The sequence below is a fragment of the Dermochelys coriacea genome, chromosome 25 (genome assembly GCF_009764565.3).
Source record: "Dermochelys coriacea isolate rDerCor1 chromosome 25, rDerCor1.pri.v4, whole genome shotgun sequence".
In the NCBI taxonomy this organism is placed as follows: Eukaryota; Metazoa; Chordata; order Testudines; family Dermochelyidae; genus Dermochelys; species Dermochelys coriacea.
The window spans coordinates 15243643-15268458 of NC_050092.1; the positions used below are offsets into that span (position 1 = coordinate 15243643).

A 24816-nucleotide genomic window follows, 5' to 3' on the forward strand; every position below is an offset into this window, starting at 1 on the left:
AACTCACACCACGGAGCAGGCGTAGCAGCCCTTCTGACTGCTCTCGCGGATCAGGAAGGTGCCATCGCGCTTGCCACACAGCATCTCCTCCGCCTGCACACGGTTGATTTTCCCCACGTACCAGGTGCGCTCCTCATGGTGCGGCAGCTCCTCCTCATCGTCCATCATGGAGTACTGGCTGCAAGACAAGCCCGGGGCTGAGCAGACCCCTCTCCCATAGGGTGTGCGCCCGCTGCTGGGGGAGGCTACGCCAGCTCCGCTCCCACATGCAGAGCTACGTTGCTATGCAGGAGCCCCCAGCCTAGAGCGGTGCCTCCCCAGTGCCAGCACCTTCCCAAATACCACTCTGGGCCTTTGAACCTTCCCCATGGCTCAGTCCCAGCCCCCTGCTCCACCAGGCACCCGAGGCACGCAGGGAGCTCTCACGGTAACCTGAGGGAGGCTGACAGCGTCAGGGCCTGGTACCAGCTTTGAGCCTGCAGTCCTTGACCCCTGCAGCCCACCAGCACAGAGGCACCGTCAGTGCCGACATAAGCCCCTGAAACACGGGCAGCTGCATCTCCACCATGTCTCGATACCCAGTGAGAAGGAGCTCTACAGCCAGCCTGGTGAGAGCACAGGGCTGGGGACTGGGAGCTCCTGCTCCCAGCCCAGCTCAGCCCTCGTCGCGCTGGGTGAGTCCCTGCTCCGCTCTGCATCTCAGTTCCCCCCTCTGTAGCACGGGGCTGGGACCCGGCGCCGGGGGCTAGCCGTGTGTGCAGTGCTCTGCATTGCAGTAGCAGAGTGAGGCCTTGAGGGGGAAGCAATGCTCGGGCCACGCCTCCACTCAAAGCCAGGCCAGGCCGGAAGGGCTCCCTGAGCAGCCCGCAGCGCCACATCGCTCCGCAGTGCGGAGGGACACTTACTCCTCCGTCTCGTTCTTGATGCCCAGCCATTCATTGATTTTCTTCTGCCGGGCCCCCTTCTGCGTCAGCCACCTGGGGAGGAAGACGAGAACTGAGCGATTTGCAGGGCAGGAGAGGAGCAGCTTTTCATTCCGGCCTCCTTCACAAATCGATCCACCAGGGGGCAGAATCCCCCACGGAATGAGCCAAGCAAGCAGGATCGGGGTCCCGCTGCCCCTTGAGCTGAGCCCCACAGGGCACAAGGAGGGGGTACCAGGGCCAGAGCCCCAAACACGGCTGGACGCCCAGCCAGGAGCCAGCCGGGATCAATGAGCAGCAAGGACAGATCACAACTAGGGCCACGGAAGGGCCCAGGGGCTGCTTCTTCCGTCACTCCCAGGCCAGAGCCGGGAGCTGGGGCAGGGAGACGGGGCAGGCAGCGGCACCTACACCAGGTACTGGTCCCGGAGCTTGCGCAGCTGCATCAGGTCCGGCTTGAGGCTGTTCATGCGCTTGTCGATCTCCCGGTTCTCCGAGGCCTGTTTCTTCAGGTCCTGCTCCAGCTTCATCTTGCTGTCGTGGATCTCAGTGACGCGCGACTTCAGCTTCTCAGAGTTCATCAGGATCCTGCGGGGGAGGGCACAGAAGTTACGGGCTGGGGAGGGGAACCTGGGCCTGATGCTGGAGCCAAAGGGGCAGCTGGAGTTGCCTGGCGGAAGGGGAATGAGGGGGCAGCTGCAGTATGGTAGGGCTGCGGGGTGACAGGAAAATCATGCAAGCAGTTTGCCTTGCAAAGGAACTAGCCCTGCTCCATTCTGGCTCCGCGCATCCCTGAGTCCCTGGCAGCGCCAAGCTGGGCCCTCACCGCTGCACCTCCTTCTCGTTGCCCTCCCGCCGGAAGCGCTCGATGTACTCCTTGCTGCACTTCTCCTGTGTCTGGCACTGCTCCTCGAAGATCTTGATGGTTTCGTTGAAGGCCTCGATCGCCGTCCTTTTCATCTGCAGCTCCTGGGGGGAGGGGGCACGCTGAGTGAGAGCCGAGGATCGGGGCCCAGCCCAGTCCAGAGAAACGCCCCAACTGCACTGCACCCCACCCCACCCCTGAGATGCCCAGCAATGGTCTGATCCTCAGCCCAGCCCTCCCAGCCACATCTCAGCCCCCAGCCTGAACCTTCCTCTGAAGTCCTACAGCCTCTCAGTGGGGCGACTCTGCCAATTCCTCCACCTTCACCAGCAGGCTGGTATCTGCACCCCAGCGCGGCTCTCCCAGGGCTCTCCAGGGCCCATATCACCTACAGAGCAGGGCAAGCCAGCCAGAGCTCAGGCCCCATTGGTAGGGAGGAGCCATGCAAGGTATTACACCCCTGTGCTGGCTGAGTGCCAGGTAGAACAGCAGTGGAGGACGGGGCATGTGTGGCCCCGGGGGACCCATGAGGGGAAGGGGAGGCGCGTGGCCCCAGGATACCTGCGAGGTGCGCGTATACTCCTCGTACAGCAAGTCATACTCCCGGCTCTTATCCTGGTATTGCTGGTGATAGACCTTCAGCTGCTCCCCCACGGCCTCCACACTGTCCTCCTTCACCAGCTGGTCCTGCCACACAGAAGGCCCCAGGGCGAGTCAGAGCTTGGCACTGCTCTCCCTCCCACCCACCCCTCACCAGCTATGCGGGCACTGCTGCACTCTCCCTGCAGGACATGGGGCTGGCCCACCATGCCAGCGCTGCCTAGGAGTGAGAGGGCTGTAGGAAGGAAGTGGGGAGAGGCCTGGGGTAGGACCAGGATTGGGGGAACTCCCAGGGCACCAGGAAGGATGAGACAGCAGGGCAGCGTGGGGCCCTGTGCCTGCCTGCGCTGAGCCCCGCCTCTTCCACCCTGTAGACAGGACAAAATTACCTAGGAGCAGGAGGCACCCAGAGGCGTCATGGACAGCCCTGGAATATAGGGTCTTCCCACATATCCCTGCTTGCACCCCTCAGCAGCCTCACCCAGCCCCCTGCCCCTCCTGTGACGTGGCCCTCACTGACTAGTGTCCCATTCTCCAGGCCATGCTCTTGCCCAGGGGATGGTTTGGGCAACCCCAGCTCCTCCACCCTGGCCATGGCCCCTTGGACATCAGTGTCCGGCTGGGGCCGAGCCCCCCACGGCTCAGGGGATGCAGCTGGGCTGGAAGGAGTGTGTCCCAGGACACCAGACAAACGTGGCTCCCCTTTCCCCTTGCTGGCTCCCTGGCCAACGAGTGTCTCCTGGGCAGCCGGGCCTCGCACGCTCCAGAGAGGTGGGAGGATCTGCTGCCAGCTCAGCCAGGGACCTGGAATCCAGCATTTTCCCGGGCCGTTAGCACGGCCACTTGCCATTGGCATGGCTGGGCCCTGTGCTCACATGGACGGTGCTCAGCGTGGGGAGCAGGGCTGGAACAGCTCCTCCGTATCAGCACCAGCTGTGGGGCTCAAAACCCCCCAGCCCAGGCCTGACCTGCTGGTACTTGGAGATGGGGTACAGCAGCTTGCTGTCCAGCTTGGCGTTGTACTGGGCCAGCGACTCGTGCCGGTAATGGTTAATGAGTTCCACCACAGAGCCGAAGGTCAGGGGCTCCGAGAAGCCGTACTTCCCCTCCCGGTGGAAGATCTTGATCAGCTTGTTGTTGCCACCTTTCCTGCGGGGCGGAAGTGGGAGCAGGGAGCGCTCTCAGCGCCAGGCAGAGACCCACTTGCCACATCCCCGGGGGACCAGCTTGGCAGCGACCTGCCCCCGAGCTCCGGCCATGGCAACCTTCACACTCACTGTGGGGCTCAGAGCACCCAGCGCAACCTGGCCAACAGGCATCTCCTCAGTCCAGCACCAGGGAGTGATGGAGGCTGGGCATGGGACAAGGATAAGCTCCTCCACTGCCACCCCTTCTGCAGATGCCACACTCCTTTCTTCCCCTCTGTCACTGCATCATTCCCCCCAGCCCCTCACAGACACCCGGGGGAGCGGGGGAGCCTGTCTGGTCTGGAAGCTGGCAGGCTATCAGTGCTCTACAGCCCGGGGGTGCTGCAGCCCTGCTGCCACGCTGGGGCTCAGAGCACTGTGAGCCCAGGGACACGCGGGGCTCACGGCCCTAGTCCTGTGAAGGCAATGAAGCATCAGACAGAGCGGGAACTAGTGCCTGGGAACCTCCTCAAGCCAGGCATGCACAGCGGGCGGAGCCCGGCCAGTCAGACGGCTTACCTAGGCGTACGGCTAGTGGCCCTGCCTAAAGGGCTTGGGGCACCCTTACCTTAGTGTGAGCGTGTACTCCCCCTGGATCTTACTGGAGGCATCGCGGACTAGGAAGGTGCCATCTGGTGTGTCGCGCAGCTTCTCGTTCACCTCCTCCCTGGGGAGGGGACAGGGCACGCGAGGTCACAGCCGCCAGGGCATGACCCACAGAACCCACCCTCGCCCGTGCGGGGCTGGAGTGTAGGGATTAGTCAGTCTCACCCTGCCTGGCCCCAGCCCCACGCATTCCCAAACATGGGGGCCCCAGGCCGTTAGCAGCTCCCAGGGGGTATGGGGGGCGCTCTCGCTGGCCCGCTGCCCAGAGGAACACAGTGTGAAGAGCCCGGTACCTGGAAATGTCGCCCCAGTACCACTCTGCCTCCTGCAGGGGCGCGCTGCTCCCATTGGCCAGGCTGGCTCCACCGAGCTTCGGCTTCGAGGGCTTCGGAGGCAGAGCTGCAAGAGAGGCAGGTGAGCACTGGAGCTGGGCTGCGCTCGGGCCCCACTCCAGCCAGGATCTGCTTGCCACCAGCCCTGGCACCGTGCCACATGCCTGCTCTCAGGCTGCCCTGGCCCAGCTCCAAATGGGCGTTGAACCGCATTGGTGCTGGGCGTGCCGAAGGTGCCACCTCGAGAGCCCCAATGCAGCGTCCTCCAGGCATGGCCCAGGCAAAGGCAGGACCCACTCCCTTGAGTGCCCCCCCCAAGCGCCTCCCCGTGCGCGGGAGAGACCGTCTCTGCACCTGTCCCAACTCGGGCCAGTTCAGTGAGTGCCCTGCGCGGTGCCCGTTGCGTGACAGGGGCTGATGGGAACGAACCAAACACACAGCCCTGGCGGGAAGCTGAACAGCCTCCTCCTTCCCAAGTCGCACAGGAAGTGACCAGCAGCCCGGAAGGGCCCCAGGGCGCTGCAGCTTGTGGGGCTCAGTACCTGGCGGCACTTGTTCTGGCTCCGAGTCCTTCACCTGCAGAAGCGTTTCCAGGAAGAGTCCTGAGAAATCGGGGCTCAGCTCTGCACTGCAGGGAGACAGGGACCGGAAATCAGCACCCGGGAGAGATGCCAACCGGTCCAGGAAGGAGGCATCGTGGCAGGTGCTGGGCTGTAACCTGAGCCAGAGGGGGATGGGGGTTCATTGCCCCAGCACCCCCCATGGGCTCTAGGGTGCGTGTTCAGATGAGCAGTGCAGCGTGCTGCATTATCCCATGTAACCCTGGGGTGGGGGGATGGGACTTCATTCTACTGCCCCCAACTCACCAAACTAGCAAGGTGCTCCTTGACAGACAGATGCAGGGTCTGCCCCACTTTCTAGTCCCATCTCTGCCTGCAGCCTATGGCCCCAACTCTCCACTCTGGGGGTGAACAGGTACTCAGCTGTGGGGTGGAGCTGCCAGAGGCCATGGAGAGGTACTGGCTGTTACAGTTTGGGCTTTGCACCCCTTGCTCATACCAGCAGCTTATCTCCAATGGGGCTAAGTCAGGGTCTCTTTACAGATCACCAGCGAGGGGCTGACACCATTCATCTCCCCTTGATGCTGGTGCAGGAGGCAGCGTGATCTGGGTGTGACAGGGTAAGGTCAGGGGCCAATGTCTGCAAAGCGTCACCATGCAGGAGGTGAAGTACAGGGCCCCCAGCCACACTCTGAGCTCCTGCACACCCCTAGCTCAGAGACCCAGCCCATGGCAGCATGAGCTGAGCTGGCAGGCTGGCTCCCGGGGCAGAGCACCACCAGCCACGTCTTGCTCTCCCCATCTGTCCTTTGGTGAGACGCAAACCCCCAGCCCACGTACCTGGTGCCAGACAGCCGGAGCAGCAGAGGGCTGAAGATCTCGCCCAGGGCCCGAGGGTGGAGGCCGTTGCTCTCGGCCTGCTGGGACACCTTCCCCAGGTGGTGGAGCAGGAACTGCAAGGTGAGCAGGTTCTGGAGAGGGACCGCAGGAGACTCCAGCGCCAGCAGCAGTTGCTTCCTGCAGCTCTCTGGCTGCGGGATCTCTGGAGAGAAGCAAGACACACGCTGGAAGGGGCCAAGCCTGCCTCACTCTCCAGCGCTCCCAGTGCACACGGGCTGCTCTGTAATCCACCTGCCTCTGGTGCACCAGGGTTAACACCAACCGTGCCCTGGAGCCCATCAATACCCTCCCCCACTTCCTGCCCATTAGCTTCCCCTCCCCCCACAGCACAGTCCTTACCCTGCAGGATGCACAGGATCTCGCCATGCACAGATGCTGGGACCACAGGAGCAGGCAGATCCTGCAGGAAGCCTCGCAGCGCCTCACCCAGGGAATGCACATCGAATGGCTCCACGTCACCCAGCACCCAATCTGCACAGAACAGACAGACCCTTCCAGCAGGTGCCAGGTCTCACACACAGCAGCCCCCGGTGGCTCTCTGGCCAGCTCAGCTTTGAAGGATGTAGCTGGAGTTTCCCCAGTGCGGAACTTGGGGGCACGAGAGGCCCCAGAATCCACAACAGTGGCTGCTGCTGAGGCACAGCAAGGGGGGGCATATGGGAGGGGTCCCTCAAGGCCCAGCGTAGGGCAGAGCTGCCAAGGACAGACACGCTCTCTGATTCCCATCCCGAGGGACCCCTGGCATACAGGCCTCGCTGTGACACAGACTGCAGCAGTGCTGCCCTAGCCCTGACAGGAGTCCTGCAAATCCCACGCAGCCCAGTGCAACTCCACTGGCATGAGCACAAATGCTCGCTACTCTCCTCTCACACCAGAGAGCCCTGGAGCTTGGTTTTGCTTGGCAGGAAGCGGGCGTCAGGCAGGCCAGAGACTCCCTGCTGCAGCTGGTTTAGGGCCTTTGCATTTTTAGACCTCTCCACAAGGAGGAGGATCAGGCAGCCCTGGGGCAACCCCCAGGTGGCTGCACCCCAGTCAAGCGGAAGGCAGGGAACTATCTCCCTGAAACCTGGACTCTGAGGGCCCAGCCAAGAGGGCAGCCAGCACAGTGAGATCAGCTGCCATTGTAGCTGCACGTGCACGAAGTGAGCAAATGCAAGTGACATGGCTGAGCTGATCTCTGGCTTATTCGTGGTTTGGGACACCCTAGAGCTGGGGAAGCAGCATTTAGCCCTTTGCCAGGGCAGCGTGGGAGCATGGCCATCAATTCGGAGTTGACTGGGGAGGGGACCGGGCCCACCACACTCAGTGTGTAGCAGGAGATCCAGGAGGAGCTGGCTTGTGACATCAGCTCCATGCCCCGCAACCAAAGAGCAGAACTCGTGTCCACGTTCCCTTGCACAAGATTCCTCCTGCCAAACTAAAGGAAAGTGCAACCGCCTCGAAAGCAACACTTGCTGGCTTCCCTTACGTGCAATGACACCAACACAGCAAGATGGGCCTGTCCTTTACTGGCTGCTGGGAAGTTACCACTTGCCGAGGACAGAAGACAAGCTTGGCCTGGATTTCATTACTGCTGGCACTGTCACATCCACTAATCTCATCCATCTGACCCAGCTCGCCTCCCCTCCGTACAGAACTGGTTCTTACCGGTCTTCAGCGCTTGTCTCAACTCCGAGCCAGACGTCCTGTATAACATCTCACTGTCTAAGCCTGTGGGAAGTGCAGGATGGTTTATGTTAGTTCTGTGAATAGAGGCAGCCACTTCAGCAGTGCTGATAATCTCTCAGCTGCAGCCACAGCAGTTATTAACCCAATGGAGCTACATCCCTGCAGCAGGAATGCTAGCTCCATTCCCTGCCCACCAGCCATGTCCTAGCAGATCAGGGCTTCAGAGTCACGTCAGCTGAACCAGGGCTAACCAGCCTCGGATCAGGCTGTTTTAACAGACTCCAGAGACAGAGCATTTGCCATTTTCCCGAGGTGATGGCACAATCTGTTAGGAAACCCAGCCTAAGTTCTGGCCTACAAACAACTAGCCACCCACCAGCCCTGGATTAGCATAGGATTCCTGGGCCAGCAGTTGCCAAGTTGGGCCACAGGTCACTGCCTGAACTTGCTGCGTATAGCTAGTCCCATGATGAGTTCATGCTGTAGTGGCACCAGCTGGGCTGACAGGACACAGACTAAACCCGTCCTGATAATGAGCACTGCCAGGCTGCTGGGGTGTCCGGCTTCATGGCTCCCTGCCGCCTGCCAGGCATTCTCGGCACAGCTTTCCAGCGGCTCAGTGGAGTAGCTGTGCCTGGAGGGAGTCCTGGCAGAGAAGGGGTTAACAATGGATGCTGCCCTTTGCTACTTCACACGGGGGCTCAGGACACCAACCCCCTCCCCTCCCCTCTCACCTTTCTTCTCAATGGCTTCCACCAGCCTCAGCAGAAGCGGGGGCGCGACTTCAGGGGGGGTGAACTGCTCCACCAGGTCCGGGAGGAGCCATGCTGATGGAGACAGCAGGGGAGAGCAGGCAGTTAGAGCCCACGTAGCACCCGACAGCCAGAGGCTGAGGCCACAGGACTAATTCTGACTGCCTGGCTCGCTTCCAACCCACCGCACAGGCTTGCTGGGCCCACAGCCAGGCTGCCTCCCCATTGGGGTGGGGCGGCCCCCACACTCCAGAACACAGGAGCAGGTCGGCAGCTTGCTCGTTCAGCAGGGATTCAGACAGCCAAGGTGCCGCAGCCCACCTGGTGCCCTGGGGGCAAGTCCTTGGGTTAGGGAGCTTCTCATCCAGCCTGTCCAGGACCTGGCACAACCAGGCACTGATTCTGGCTGGCCTCATGCTAGCAGTGAGCCAAGGGCCTGGGAGGTGCCCCCGCTGGCCCGATGGAGGGCTGGGGGAAGGATGGCGGGAGGGCCCCCTGGGCGGGGTTGGTGCTCAGGGGAGGGCTAAGTTACTTTCCACTCAGGGCAGGCTGACTTGGGGCAGGGGGAGGAGAGAGGGGCCATGTGGAGCCAGAGCTGCTCCAGCCTCTTCCTGGCAGAGAGCAATGCTACAATTCTTTTGCAAGCAGGGATATAATTTCCTGAAGCTCAGGCGTTTAGGAAGCGGTGGCGAGGCATGTACACACCCCGCAACAGAACCGGACTGGACCCGACACTCTGAGGAACCAGCCCCATTGCGTTGCCCACTGAGCACAGGCCAGGCTGGGTCTGGGTCAGACCCCAGGCCAGCTGATCCTCAGGGTGCGGTTTGTGTCTCTCCCAGTAGTCAGGGCTCATTGGTGGGAAGTTTTAATCTAGCAAAATTATGCAATGGCAGGAGGGAGGGGGACATTCTGGGGAAGGATAAAACTCTCCTCTACTTCACTCCTTAGAGCCATGCGCCCTGTGAGAATTAACCCAGTCCCAGCCAAGGGGGAAAGAGACTCATGAACTCCTGCCAGACTGACACAACCAGGCACAGGAAGGGTTAATGCAGTATCCAAACCTTCCAGGCCCAGATCTAGTGCCTGACCCTGGCTGCTAAGGGGGGGCTTGACGGATCTGGGGGGTGGGGGAGCTGGCTGCAGGGAGCCAGGCTTAATCCTCAGATCCAGAGAGAATGCCATGTCAGCACATTCCTGCCCTTGATTGCTTGTTAAACATGGAAACTGGCCCTTTGCCTCCCGCAGGCAGCAGCGCCAGTGTCCCCAGTAGGAGCTGCTACACAGCACTCCCTGCAGAGACCCGAGTCCAGGTCCCCCCTCACCCTTCCCAGAGGCTGGAGGATAAGTCAGGAGACCCCCACCCCCCTGCCCTAACCGCAACGATCATATGACTGCTACATACACACCAAGGCCTGAAATCTAACTGGGTGAGCTAGTTCATGCAGGAGTTTTCTCCAGGTTACGGCTGCCCTGAAGGGTTCCAAGAATGTCCCTACTTCTGCTTAGTGTCTGGACTGTAGCTAACAGGAGTCGGCCTCCACACACGTGCTCAGCAGCGAGCCAGAACCCCTGCTCCAGTGCTACACTTGGGCATGTTGATCGCGATGTCTGCTGGGTACGCAGAGGGGTCACACCATGCCAACTTGCCAGCAGCCAGAGAACTGATGTCTGGAACTCTCCTCTTCAGCGTGGAAGCAGGGCCACAGAGATTACAGGTCTCAGCGTGAAATCCCCAAGCACGCTGGGCCCTGCAGCAGTGCTGGACTGCCCGGCCACATCAGGGATGCAAGCAGAAGGCTGCTGAATTGCAGGCCCTGCAGCTGCGTGGCACAGCCATCCCAGGGCCAAACAGTGAGTTACTGTAGGGATTCTTCCTTCACATAAGAAAAGGCCCCACGGGCAGGGCTCTGTGCTGGGAACGAGGCTGGTTACAGATGAAGAACATAGTGACTATTTGGGAGCATGCCCATCACAGTCACCGAGTCAGAACGTGGGTGTGTCAGGATGCTTGCCAGACCCGAACACACTTCCACAGGCTCCCAGACCATCCAGACTATGGGGGCTAGTGCTTGGCTTCACCCAGTCTGTTACTGTTACGAGCTCCATGAACAGCTCTCAGAGCTCTCTGGCTCCTCACTCCTGGACCCGGGAAGCATCAGGGCTAGAAATGGGAGATTTAGACCCATGGGAAAGCTGGATTTGGCAAGATGTAGGGGCTTTAAGGCACTGCCTGCCTTCCCTCAGTGCATCCACATGCTGCTGGCACCAAACCAGCCTTGGCCCCAGGGCCAGGGTTACTGGCAGTCCCAGACAAGCTATTGTGTTCTGTGCACGAATGCTAAGCCATGCCCATTAGTGTGCAGTCCAGACTGCAACCTGGGGCTGCTGCAGAGACTCTCCCAGGGCAAGCCCTGCCCTCAGCTCCTGGCCTGTGAGATGCAGGCAGACCCAGCGACTCATCACATGTGGGAGAGACTCAAGGTTCCTGGCTACAAGCTCTCATGCTCGGGAGCTATGAATGCAGGATCACAGTAGGGCTCGTCTCTCTAGCCCTCCTGGGCGCCCAGGCTCCCTGCATTCAGCTGAAGCAGTCACCAGGTAGGTCCAGAGCTGCAGCGTCACCCTGAGCCCAAGTACACAAGGCCCCTCCCTCTAGAGTCCCTCCAGGCGGTGGGTCCTGGCTGGCTGAGGACCTGCCTCCTGCAGCCATCAACACTGCAGCAAGGGCGGAGGGGGGCCATTCCCACATACAGTCGCTAGCCAGAAATGCTCACTCGCTGCCCGCCAGGACATTGCCCAGGGCTCAGTGGGCTCGGATGTGGCTTTCACCTGGGGCAGGGCGGCTGCTTAGAGGATCCTGGGGTGGCTGCCACTTGTCACCTGGTTGCCCAATTCAGATGCTGATCCCTCGCCCCAGACCAGGAACAGCTTGTGACCCTTCATCTGGGCTCCTCGGCTAAGCTTTAAGGCCAGGAGGGGAGAGAGGGGCGGCCCCCGACCATGCCCGCTGTGTTTCCAGGAAAGGGGTCAGTGCAGCTCTCTAGTCGCTCAGTACTGCGTCTCTGCAGGGCTCTTTGTAAGGGGCTAGTTCAGTCCAGGAGGGTACCGCAGTCCTGCCAGCTGCCTACGGCAGAACATGAGACAGGCAGAGACCAAGTGCCCAGGCTGGGTGGCACTAAGTGGGCTCTGGGGTGGTGACCCCAGGGGGAGCTGTGCTCTGCAGCCCCACAGCACCTGAACTCTTGGGACACTGACGGGTTACCCTCTGCATTCACAACGAGGATGCTGCCAACAGCGCCACTAGACCCGATACACAGACTTCAGAGGCGTCTTCACTGCCGTGCCCATGCCGGAATCCTCTCAAGAGTCCAATGTGCCCCGGAGATGTTTGTTGGCACCTGACCATTTCCAAAGCTGCTGTGAATCTTGCAGGGACCCCACTAATGTTACCGAGCCCACCACTCTGGGGCAGGCCTCAGGAGACAGGATGCAGTGCTCACACAGCCTGCCTGGAGCTTTCTGCCATTCCAGTCCCTGAGGCTCCCAATCCCAGATGTGAGGGTGAGTGAAAAGCAAGAAGGGAGAGTTGCAGTGGAGATCAGGAGCACAAAGAAGCCTTAAAGTGGGTACACACAGCCCCCCAAGGCCATGCCTGCACAGGGATCTCCTCCAACTGCATGGAGAAGGTGTAAGGGTTCTGCTCCCAGCCCTCAGCATAGGGGGGCATAGCAACAGTCCACTGCATTGCAGCTTTCTCTGCTCCCCTAGGCGCTTATCGGCTATGGAAAGCAGTGCAACTCAGAGCCCCCTCAGGGATGCTCTACTGGGGTCGGGGGTTGGGCTTTGCACAGCCATAGAATACATGGAGCGAGTGAAAGACAGGTTAAAGCCCCCATCCCCCACTGAAGTGCAGCGATGGCATCACTGGGAATCATGCCAAGGGGCTATTAATCTCACCAAATGGCTTAAGAGCAGGGCTGCATCACTGAGGGGCCTTCTAGAGGTGCTCTAAGGAGGGATGTGGATCAAGCTGCAGCACGGCTCAAGGCGGGAAGCCTACGGATTCTGGGAAGCTTGGCACAGCCCAGGCCGCTGCTGGGCAGAGGCAGAGCTAGTGCTGCTCTGGTCTGCATAAGGCTCCCAGAGTGACTGGAAGGGCTCAAGAGGGTAATTGCAGAGTCTCCCCACGTGGCCGGCCTGGAACGTGCTGCTTCAGAAGGCAGCAGCCGCCAGCATCTCCAGGCTGGGGAGGGACCATGGCAGCTCACATAGCAGCAGTGGAAACATTCCCGAGCTACCCTTTCCGCACGCGCGCCTCACAGACAGCAAACACCGGCTAAGCCACTTCACTCCGGGGGCTGCCACACACACCAGATGCAGTGTGACGAAAACAGTCCCCTTATCACCTTGCTGCCACCAAAGCCACTGTGCCCATGAGCGTCTTTCACCCTAAGTCACTTATCCTCTCCCCACAGCCACGTCTCACACAGGTGCATGGTGGGGGTAAGGGCTTTGTCCACCCTGAGCCAGTGGCAGAACTGGAACAGAATCCAGGAATCCCGGCTCCGAGTCCCCAGCTCCAGCCCCCCACAGTACAATTACCGAGATGGGTAATAAGCAGACAACGGGGCTCCGCAGTGACGCTACGCATCCCCAGCACAGCCTCGACAGACCAATCCTACCACGGCCTCTTCCTAAAGACGGATTTCTCACAAGAGGTTTTTCTCAATCTCCAACCATTTGCCCCACCCTGCTGGGCATAAAGTGCCCTTGCACATTTGAAATGAATCTCCCTTTGCAGAACTGCTCACCAGGGAAGGAGGATATGAATGGCCCCTTTAGAGTGCAAGGGGAATTTCAGAGCTGCTTCCCTGGACCTCCCTTCATCTTTCTGTCTCAACTCAAATACAGCCCCGTGCTGAGATGTGGAGAGCAGCCAGAGCTCCCTGGAACTGGGTGCACACGCTCTCCTCCGGCTACAGGCTGGGGCCAGCCCCGAGGGGACGCGTCAGAGCGCTGGCAGAGTCCTGGTCCTCAAAGGGTCCAGCACTCCCCGGTCGGGAAGCACGGGCCATATTTCTGGCCCCTTTTCCAGCCAGAATAGGCCAGGAGTTTGGTCCCGTCCATTCCACCCCATCGCACAGCCTTAGCCAGCGCCCCTGGGCTGACCTGCTCGCCCAGTGCGGAGTGCAAGGGCCAGCTGGCCAAGCACACCTCCGCCAGGCCTGCTGGGGACAGGGAGGCCGCGCTGCCTCACAAGTAGAGAGAGAGGCCTGCGTGCCAATGAGGCCAGCACACCCGACGTGGAACGAGTCCTGGGCTGGAGGGAAGCCCTTGGACCTGCAGCTTGTGAGCAGGAGTCGTCGGGCCGCGGATCTTTCTGGCAGCCCGACTGCACGACTCACAGAGATCCCCCTGTAGGAGCATTTTCTGAACGCTCCCCGCTGCACCCTCCTGGGGCCCCGCAGTGCACACGGCCACGCTGGGAATGCCGCACTAAACCCCATGCGGCTATCCTCCCTTCCTAGGCACGCACCAAGATACAGGCTCTCCTGCAACCCAAAGCTGCATGGCCCCCTGCTCACACAGGCACTGCCGGCAGAACAGAAGCACCTTCGAGGAACAGGGCAGCAGCCAGCGCACGGAAAGGCAGCGCTCAGAGGGTCAGCAGGAACCTGAATTCCTGCTGCAGGGGGTGTTGTCCCCCATGCCCCTCACTGCGCCCTCTCCCCACCGAGACATGCTCTGCTGCGCCACACAGGCCCACAGCTGCTCTACTCCTCCCCCCCCGCCTCCCCCCACACCGCCTTCCCCGTCCTCCTCCCCCCCCCGCCTTCCCCGTCCTCCTCTGCCCGACACCACCTCCCCCCCACCACTGGAGCTCCACCTTCCCCATCCTCCTCCCTCCACACCGCCTTCCCCACCCCCCACAGCTGGGGCCTCGCCAGGATTAACAGAAAAACTTCCTTCCATGCTCTTGGCTAGACACAGAGCAGCATGGTCAGGACATACAGCCCTGCATGCCAAGGCATGCACAACGTGCCCACACCCGAAGTGTGCCATCACAGTCCTCGTGTGCAGGGCCCTCTCACACAGACAGCACTGCATGGGGCACATGACATGCTGCCTTGGGGCTCCGGGGGCTGGTCGGTTGCCCTGCACTGTGTGGCTGGGGCACATTGTGGCTGACCAAGTTCAAACCCAGCTGAAAACCACAGGGGCGGGGAATGACTCACGACTGGCTGGGCAGCATACTCAGGACAGCCTGGTCCAAGAGGCTATTTAGCACAAACTCGAGGCCAGGGGGCTGGGTGCACACGATGGTTCCTGTAGCTGGCATGGGATGGAGGGCGCTTCACCGGGATAGAAAATCCATCCCAGGACTTGCATCTGACACAGCCCCCCTTGGATGCCTGCATCCCTGGGCCTGTCTGGGATTAGAGGCCATGGGGTGAGGGAAAGGGCTCACATGATACCACTCAGCCTGTGCTGAGAGAGTAAAAGCCCAGCTGAGCAACAGTGGCAGGCGGGGAAAAGCATCTGCACTATCAGCACCTCCAGCATGCTCCACACAAGCGGATTAACCTTCAGCAGCCCTGGAAGGCACAGTCTCAGTTTGCTAAGGGGGGGCGGGAAAGGAGGTTGAGCACGAGGGCCTACAGCTGGGACTGGAACCCAGGAGTCCTGGCCCCCTGCCTGCTGCTCTAACCACTAGAGAACCCCACAGCATGTTCCACTCTCAACCCCACTGGAGAGGAGGAGCCTCCGGGGGCCAGGAGGAGGCAGGGAAGCCGTATTTCTTTATAGCTTCACCTTAGTGAGACCCTGCTGTGCAGGGCAGGGCTTACCTTGCTCCAGCGCCTCCTGCATGCGGGAGGTGCTGGCCCCAGGAGTCGCTGGCAGGGGTCTCTGCACCCTGGGTCTGTGGGAAGGGAGGGAGATTTTCACGGGCCCAATGTACTCCACATAGGTGCCAGGGAAATCCCCTTTCTGCTTAGTGCGCTCATTGATGCCTGGGATCCACCCGATCTGGTTGGGCGTCTGCTCATCTCCGTCCTTGAAGCCCAGGGCCTGCAGGGCCCCTTTGCTCACCACCAGGACGTCCCCAGGGAGCAGGTCGATGTCCTCTTCACGCTCTTTGCAGTACTGGTAAAGCGCGCGGTACTGAAAGCCCTCAGTGCTGCCCATCTTCTCTGCTGCACAGGGCAGCTGGCGCTGGGGCCAGCTGCTTGGGACGTGGAGAAGCAGGGAGGGGGCTCAGGCACTGCTCTCGCCCTGCACCATTCTTTGTGGGTTTAACATCTTTGCACGAGCCAGGACGAGCAAAGCCTGGTGAGGACGGCCCCGCACACACTCACGCACACAGAAGTGCAGCTCCTTTTCCTTAACTTGAAGCCACGATTCAACCAAATGATGGAGCAGAGGGAGAATGCGACGAACATAATCCAGCACTCGTGACTGGGCATGCAGCAAAGAAAGGGGCAGCTCAGGGCTCCGCAGTCCTAGAAGAGGGCAGGTGTCTCAGGGTCCGTAGGGCGAGGGGACAGCGTGTTTTCAGCCAAGCATGGTGTGTGCTGCCTCTTCTCTTCCCAGAACCTGGAAAGGGGAAGAACGAGGGTCTGTTACATCATGGCCAAATGCTCCAGAGGACGGCCCTTCCTGTCATGCCCCCAACATCCAAACGGCTCCGCCATACTAATCACTTCAGTAAAACAAGCTCCACGCACTAGGCAACCAAGTCAGTCCCTTATTGACACCTGGATCCCAAGTACAGGCACGTCAGAGCATGGGACTGACTTGATCCATAAACTGCAAAAGTGTGAGAGAAGCCCCTGCTCAATGCATGGTTCCTCTGCTGTCTGGGACTTACAACACCCAAGGTAACTGCAAGATAAAGAGAACACAGAGCGTTGTTTGCCTGTCTGCACTTTGCTCTCTTTGATAGCACTTTGTGGAAAGTAATTCATTGTTCTCCTGTTTGCATGATCTTTTACACAGCAACATTTACAAACAGATAAAGGAGCCCTCCAAGCCACCCGGCCCTGGAGCAGAACCTGACACCAATTTCCTTCTTGTGTCAAGCGGAATACTTTTCACTAATGTATGTTTTCCTGTGCACTAAGAAATCTCTGGAGATCACCACCACAAAGGCCTGGCCCACACAGAAAAGTTACATCGACATAGCTACAGCTGTAGCTATGCCAACCTAACCTCCATTGTAGATGGGGTTGTGTCAGCAGAACAATTCTTCCACCGAACACCTGGAGAAGTGGATTATCACCAGTGATGGAAAAACCCCTTTCGTCACTGTAGGGCATCTCCATGCTAGGGTGCTACACCAGCCCAACTGCAGGGCCCAGAGCATAGACATGGCCTAAGTCTCTGCACCTGTAGTCCACAGGCTCATCAAATGCCTGGCAGCTGCCACACAGAAGAGGTTCAAAGATTAGGTTGAAGCAAAACCACTTCTGCTACTGGATACCTAGTGGGGGAGGGGAGGATTTTTCTTGGACAGAGGGAGGTGAGGGGGGAGAGAGTTAGGAAGAAATGAATTGTTAACACCCTCAACTCTAGTCGAATTTGAGAGTCACCAGTTGCCTTTAAGTGATTCAAAAATACAAAGAGCAGAAGAACATGGGGCCTGCCTGACCCAGAAAGCCGCCAAAAGGAACAAACTTTTAACAGCATTTTAATTTGGAGAGAACAGATGTCAATCATTTGAGTCCAATGAGAAACGATGGCATGCCCACACACCCGTACAGCACTTTGAACCAGCTGTGCCCAAGCTTCCCATTTGACTCAGCTTCCCTCGGGGTAAGATGCAGCATTTCTGCATGACATGCAGCTGAATCAAAAACAACGGTGGCACTAGAATGTCTGCAGCTACCAAGAGCAGGTCAAACCGGAATTCCTCGAGTCTTTAATGTCTTTGGGAAGTCCGGATGCCATTCCTATTAGCTACTCAAGCTGCTTTTGAGAGGTCCATGCCAGAAGCCATCTGACACTAGCTCCATCTTCCTCTTGCAGCCACCCCCAGGAGCAGGTCGGGTTATCTGCATGCACACAACCTGGGCAGGGAGATAAAGTTACAGTGCTGTGTAACTTGGGGCGGGGTGGGGGGTGTTAGTATGGCCCCGCTATTGAGCTACCTTAACAGGAAAAAGCAAAGAGGAAAGCAACACAACAGATCTAGATAAGAAGCCCTCAGCACCCAACTGAAAGACAACGGGGCAACTGTTAGCATCAAGGATCCTGCCTCTGACAAGGCTGGTTTTGCCAAAGCTGGAAGCCTGGCACACAGAAGAACCCTAAAGCGTTAAAAGCCCCTCTCAGGCAAGGAAGGGGCCAGGCAACAGCTCAGTGTCCAGACTGGTGGCTTCGAAATGCTTTGGTTCTAGCCAAGGACCACTGTGCTTGCTCACCGTATGAGCCACTGGCAGTGCTCCCGGCAGAAAGAGAGCTGCAGGGTCTCAGCCAGCGATCACAGGGGACTGCAGCCCAGGGCCTGGCCAAGCATGGCAGAATCGTGGGATCCCACCACAAAGGGGGTGTGCTCCAGCTGGGAGAGGGCAGAGGGGCAGCTACCCAGTAAGTGGAACAATTATGTGAGTCTGCATCAATACACAAGCTTCCTGGCACAAGCTAAATGTAGCTAACCGGCTTTATAGAGGCGTCTGTGGGTCCATGCTGGGGCTTGCACACGTTTAACTAATCTGGCTTTAAGCCGATCGTAGGGTGTGTGTTAGAACAAAGCCCGCAGGACCCACACGCTCTCAGGATGCAAAGGGGACGCAGGAGCAGCCTGGAGCCACCCACCTGCAGCCTGTTGGCATCTGACAGCTGCAAACGTTTGCGCTGGAGACCAGATATGCTGTGGCAGGGCACATGGGCTGCAGCCAGCAGCGTTCCCACAGCTAAAGCACATTTGGCCCTTTAATCGCTATGCTCCACTAGGTAGCTTTGGCCCCCAGCTGCTGTGCCGGGGAAGGGACTAGCCCCCACTTATGGCTGCTAAGGTTTCTGCCTTTTGAATTAGCTAACCTGGAGAGGGAGGACTCCTAGCAGGGCCCATCCCTCCCTCGTGGTAGTGCAGACTCGCTCCATTCCTAGGGGCCGTCTTGAGCAGTCTGTGTCCCAAGTGACAGGGCTCCCTGCCTTCCCACGGGACATTACTGCATGGCCTGGTACAGCTCTGGCGCAGGACTCAGTGTCCAGTCTAAACTCCCCGCTGACCGTCATCACACTTATGCCACTGTAGTGCCCAGAGGGCACAGCATGCTGGGCACTCAACAAACACAGTGACAATAACTGCCCCACACAGCTCACATGCCCCCCCAAACAGCACCTTCCCCTCAGCAGTGTTCACACACTTCTCATTTCTGTTCCCTTTGCTGTTGTTCTTAGTTAGCTACTCCAGCCCCCCACCATCTGCATGGAGTCCAGCTCCTGCCAGGGTTCCAGATTTCACTGGCCCTCCGACCCTGGATCTGACAAGTTCTCTTTGCAGGAAGAAGACGCGCACAAGCTTGAAAGCCAGCCACGGAGGGAGTGCAGAATGGCTACGGTGCTGGCCCAGGGCATTCCGGGCAGGAACTATCTCCACACCCCCTTTTCCCTTCGCACAGTGCCCAGCACAACAGAGCACTGACCCTGCCTGAACCTCCAGGTGCTACAGGAGCAGTGGAGACTGTGCGAGGTGTGCTCAGATGGCACATCCCCGTCTCCATGGAATCATGCTGACAGCATTCGGAGCAGCACTTCTGAAGGTCACAGGAACCAGCCCATTCGACAGCAAGCATCTGATTAGCCCCCAGCACAAACCCAGCTAGCAAAAGCCAGGGCTATCTTTAGGAGTAAACAAATGCTGCTGAGATGGAGGCACGAGGAGGCTCCTTCCCATAATTAGAAATGCACGGATGTTTTAAATTTGCCCTGTGAGGAAGCCATGTGTTTTTGCCGAGCTGCTACTGACCGAGAGAGGGGTCTATTTGGGGCTGGCCATTGGCCCCCAGATAGGCTGGGTTAGTATGCAGGGACACAAAATGAATGATGTGGTAACATCAAAGTGTCTTCAGTTACTAAGTTCCTGGTGAGAGCAGGAAGCTCATTCTGAACCCACAAGAGTCCCGCTCAGGGTCAGGATTTTGATCCCAGGAGCTCGTCAGACTGATGGGCCCAGTCAGAGCTCACTGTGCCAGTCCCACGTCCAGCCCTTACCATTTCCCCTTCAGAGTTCTGTGCTCACTCACATGGGACTTGTCCAGACACCAGCTGCCTCCAGCTTCCCCAAGACAACTTGGCCTCCGAGCCCAACAGAGCATCCAAGTTATTGTCATGCGGCCGCAAGGGCACCCTGGAGATCTGGTATCACTGGGGCAGGGGGGTGTTTACAGACACCTTTTTTCAAGCACCACACCTCATTTCCCCTTTGCTCTCAAAAGCAGTGAGCTCCACTCCAGCCCCAGAACAGCATCAGCTCTCTGCCCAAATCCAAGCACTCTCCTGACACAGGCTTTGGGAACCCTGGGAGAAAGAATGACAAACTACTCAGTTACTCACACCCAAAGGCTCCATGTTGGCACACAGACAAGACAGCTCTGTGTTATGTTCACCAGGACCCAGGAAATCTCAAACCCTGAACAACATCCCTCTGGACTCCGATGCCAGCCCCACTGAAAGCTGCCGGTGCTTTCGTTCTAATCCTGAGGGAACTGGCTTGAAGCCTTGGAGCACCCCTCTGCATGTGTGCAGGTCTCAGGTGCTTTACAGACAGGGAATTAACATAGCAGCTCACAGACAAGGACAGCTAGAGAGAGGTTAACCAGCTTCCACAGGCCCAAGAACAAGTGGGTATGCAGCTCAGAGACCCCATTTCTACCTTCTATAAGGCCCTCCCCACTCTGTATTGTCAGACCTGTGGCGGCCAACAGGTTATGAACGAGACAGGGTTCTGACCCACAAGAAGGAGACACGGTGGGTAGGAAACAGCAAGGTGATGGCCACGAAAGACACTGCAAATAAGGTGAGGAGGGAGAATGTCTGTAACCATGAGTTCACTTGTCTTGCAGCAATCTGCATCCTCCTCACGCTAAGCAAAGTGAAGGCTCTTCTCAGCCAGGAGCTGGGTATCTGCGAGTTCTGTTAGATTCAAAACCTGAACCAGGCTGACAAACTGCCACCCTCCCCAGCAATAACCCCACATCATCCCACCAAATGCAGCTGGAAGGAGGAGACTGCCCCTGTCGAAACTTCCAACTCTCCCCCACATGGGAACTTGGGCAAATTCTTAATGTAGTTGGTGCAGACCTGAGGGTCTGGGACCCTCGGATTCTGACGTTCCCTTCCTTAACGTCTGGCCCCGAAACCGTTTCCTGGTCTGCATGGCACAGTCCAGGATTTCACACCCCCAAAGCTCTGCCCTAGTCTGATGCCCCCAAAGGGGCCCATGATGTTCCATGCAAACCCCAGCCACACCATCGCCCAGGGGTAGGTCCTAGAAGGAGCCGGTTCTTCCCTAGCTGTTGAATTCTGTGACTACAGGCTCATGATTCACCAGTGGCCAAAAGTCATGCAAAAGACACTCTGCATCTACAGCTGGCCTCACCAACCAGCAGCAAGCAATCTGTCCCAGGACCCCAAACAAGGTTTCCACCACAGCCAGCCTCATCCTAAGAGCAGCTAGGCCAGGTTCATGCCAGAACCGCAAGTCCTTCCTCTGGGATCGTTAGTTCCACCCACGGGATGCCTGCTGGCATCTCCCATTCCTCTTCCCATTGTGACCCCTCACATGACAACCTGGTAAACCCCAGAGACACAGAGCCATGGAGTGGCATCCACAGCCCCCCCCCAAGATATGGGGCAACAGGGCAATTCACAACACACCGTTTCATTACAAAGGAGCGTCCTCTTCCAAACGAGGGGGCCTTCCGGTTGGTTGAGGCTGGCCCTCTAAGCCAATCAAACCACAGACTGTCACAGGCGCTCTGGGTTTGCCCTCCTGGGTTTAATTCCCAACACTGGCTCCTTGGCATGGGCGTAGTGGTAAGACAGCGTGCCCCTGCAGCAGCTGGCTCTAAGGCCTCCTCAGCTCTGGCCTCATGGGCCACACGTTATACCCCATCTCTATGGGCATCTCCTGAGCGCCAAATGGTGAGGGATCCCTTGCTGCCGTCAGCCTGGACGCGGGTAGTGATGGAGCCATGCAGACCGGCCTTACTGCAAGGCTCCCCGGTTTGTTTGGATCTGGGCTTGTGACTTTAACCAAGGCGTCAAGTCCTTCCAGAGCTTTGGTTCCAAACCTGCGACCTGGGAGACTGTGCATGCAGGTGGTGTGGGAGGGGACAACCCACTGCATGGAGGCCGCACTTCCTCTGGAATCTCTCTGCTGACTAGGTGCCAGGTTAACACCCAGGCCACCGGCACACCACGGAGCAGGCCATTTCCAGGACTGCATTTTAAGCCCAAGAGCCCAGACCAGTGCAATAGCACAACCGCCCTGTGACACACCAGTGTGTTTCCACCCCTGGCAGAAGGGGAAGAGAAGCTCCCTGGGGCGCCGTGGCCGGCAGAGGCAGAGCCCTCGTGAGTCCCCTGGGTGCAGGGTTCGGAGCTGCACAGCAGCATTTCAATGGAGGATACAGTGAACCTTTCCCTCCACTGGTTGAGGTGCCTGCAGTCCTTAGTCCCCTCTGGCTGGGGAGGCTGTCACACACCCAGAGCAATTAAACAGCACACACAATATCCAAGTGCAGACTCCCAGCCTGCTGCTTAAGGCCTCTGCAGAGTTTGGCTGCCCCTGTGAAACAGAGTGAACAGAAAGCTCCCCTGCACATGCAGCTTTGTGAGGTGAGCAGCAGGTCATAATCTGCACAGACTGACGGCGAGCTCTTTGGGCAGGACCATCCCGTACTATGTGTCTGAACAGCAGCTAGCCCAACGAGGCCCCTGTGGGGCTACTGCGATACAAGTGCACCTTTAAAACACCAGAGTGAAATTCTCCTCTGAGCCCCGGCACTGGGACGGTGGGGAAACTGCTGTCCAGCCCCAGCCCCACCCGACTCCCACTATGGCAGCATCTGAGTGCCTCACAATCTTCAAGGTATTTATCAGTGTCCTTATCCCCCGTGCTCAGAGCGGCTTAGTCAAACAGGGAGTCTGGGGCAGAGCAGGGGCTGGAACCCAGGTTTCTCATGTCCTAGGGCCTAACCACGGCACTCTCCTTCCTCTCTGATTGAGTGGGCTACAGCAAACTGTTTAAAATTGCCCCACTTTGCAAGAAATCCTAAGCTATAGGATGGGAGCTGCTTTGGAGCGCCACTGAGAACTGCAGAAGCTCTGCCCTGTTTTGAATCCCAGAATCTCGATGCCAGAAGAACACGATGAATGTGAGCAAGCCGGTGGTATGGTGGAAGGAAAGGCACATCTCAAACCACAGTGCTGCAGAGCCAGGCAAGGGCACCGTGAGTTCACGCTGTCCTGGCACGGCAGCTGCCGAGCGGAACAGAGCTCTCACTTCCAGAATTCAGCCAGCTCCAGCCAGGAAAATATTACTTCATACTCCACAATATAAAGAAGGAGAGGATTAAATTCAGCTTTCTGTCCCTCGCCCCTCTGAACTCTGCCTGATGTGGGGTGGGGGGGGGGACAGCCAAGAGTCAGCAACGCGGTGGCAAGTGCCCCAGCAGCAGCAGGGGGTCTGAGCAGCACCATGCAGCTGCTGCATGCCAGGAAGGGCGCAAGCTGCCAAGGAATGTGCCAGTTTCTCCTCTGCCATGGAGGGCAAGTCTCAGCAGAGAACCCTGGAGCAGAATGGAGAACAGGCGCACTGGGGTTAGCGCCTCTCTTGCTAAGGGGGAACAAAGCACCTACCACATCCCCGGGAATCTCAGCACAAAGCTTTAGGCACAACAAAGCACCTCTATGCTTGAGTCAGGATGGGGGAGGGATAAACGTGTCCCATTTGGTTTTCGAAGGGGACGCAAGGAGGCAAACACCAACAGTGGTGCAAGGAGTCTCTCCAGACAGAGGATCCCACAGCTCCATAAGGGTAAGGCGTGGGGGTGCCATTAACCAGATGGCTTACTCTGACATCTTCCCTTCAGCCTGGGTGTTTGCTCTTCCACAGTGGTGCACTAAGTGCCCCCACACAACACCCTCCCTCCCCACACTCAGAGGGAGACCACGTTCTATGCTGCCTCCCCTCAACAGAGCCTCCAACAATAACGCATTCGCTCGAATGCACAAGAGTAAAGCTCAACTGAATTCAGACATGGGCTAAAGCAACCCCCTTACCAGCCTGCTCTCCTGGCTCAGCCAACCCAGCCGTTTGTGCAGTGGGGGCCAGGTAAAGCCTATTCAAAGCAAACAAGCCTACATCTCCGGTGTCCACGCCTGTCCTCTGCAGGGGAAACAGTTGTTCTACATCCCGCCACAAATCCAGGAAAGCAGCTTAACTGTGTGCACGCAGCGGCAACCGCAGATCAGAAAACCTTGGCGCCCAATGGAAAGCAGATGACAGAATTTGTGCTAAGGGATGGAGCTTATGTGCCAAATCCCATAAATAGATAAATGGAGGGAACCAGCAGCTCCAACGCTTGGGAGTGAAGTGTCAGGGCAGTCAGCCAGGGACAGGGGCCATGCACATGCCTGTCCCAGGGGCATGCCCTCAGCATGGACGTGTTTAACATTGCATAAAGACAGTGATTGTTTTCCCCAAAAACCCATAGTCCCTAGAATCCCCCACTGACTTGGAGGTGGAAGCCTGTTCTGAACACATGCACTGACTGCCTCCATCACCACCAGGCTTCTCCTGGGGAGCACACAAGTAGCCACTCTGTGCCACAGCACAAGGGTCCCAAAGGTGAGGCCCTGCAAAAATTGCATGGGTTTTGGGTTTGTTTGTTTTTTTTAATTCCTGGCAGTGTCCTGGGTAGACGTTTGAGTTTCAAGAGACATGCATGGCCAGTGAGCCCCCACCTCACTGCTGTGATTGTCCCATAGCAGGGAGGCTGACATGGGCATCCCCGCTTCTGCTGGGGAAGCTAGTGGGGTGATCCCATCCTGGAGGGGGCGGGCCAGGAAAGGGGCCTGACTCCTCCACACTGAGCTCCAACCCAGACTGCCACTGCTGCTCCCTGTCCCGCCAGAGAGGTGGCACTGACACCACAGTGATTAAAAGCCCAGCCACCAAAGGCCCCAGCAAGCCAGGGGAAACACCACAGCGTCAGCTGTTGAAGAGCTGAGACCAGGATCCTCTGCTTGGAGAGGGTCTATCCCACCCTGCAACCCCGACCACAGGCCAGGGTCTCCTCACGCCCCAATCCCCTCACCTCCAGAATAGCCAGCCCCAAACCCCCAACAGCTGATGGAGCAACTCTGCTCTCCTGGCCACCACAAAGAGTATGGGCTCCCAGACCTGGGT

The 24816-nt window shown here is 58.5% G+C and overlaps 1 protein-coding gene across 2 annotated transcripts in view; it reads right to left on the reverse strand.

Annotated features, from left to right (window-relative positions):
• Positions 1 to 24816, reverse strand: part of PIK3R2 (phosphoinositide-3-kinase regulatory subunit 2) — a 36888-nt gene that overhangs the window by 5301 nt on the left and 6771 nt on the right. Inside the window, exons 2-15 of one of the 2 annotated variants that reach the window (XM_038384033.2) lie at positions 15245 to 15992; positions 8376 to 8468; positions 7621 to 7683; positions 6313 to 6444; positions 5914 to 6115; positions 5056 to 5141; positions 4475 to 4580; positions 4144 to 4242; positions 3357 to 3537; positions 2350 to 2475; positions 1750 to 1892; positions 1335 to 1511; positions 906 to 977; positions 8 to 178 (exon numbers count right to left, since the gene is read on the reverse strand). In XM_038384033.2, coding sequence (XP_038239961.1) covers positions 8 to 178; positions 906 to 977; positions 1335 to 1511; positions 1750 to 1892; positions 2350 to 2475; positions 3357 to 3537; positions 4144 to 4242; positions 4475 to 4580; positions 5056 to 5141; positions 5914 to 6115; positions 6313 to 6444; positions 7621 to 7683; positions 8376 to 8468; positions 15245 to 15584 — 1991 coding nt within the window. In that variant the 5' untranslated portion in view covers positions 15585 to 15992. The remainder of the gene's footprint in view (positions 1 to 7; positions 179 to 905; positions 978 to 1334; positions 1512 to 1749; positions 1893 to 2349; positions 2476 to 3356; positions 3538 to 4143; positions 4243 to 4474; positions 4581 to 5055; positions 5142 to 5913; positions 6116 to 6312; positions 6445 to 7620; positions 7684 to 8375; positions 8469 to 15244; positions 15993 to 24816) is intronic. The other variant, XM_038384034.2, reaches the window with a different exon arrangement.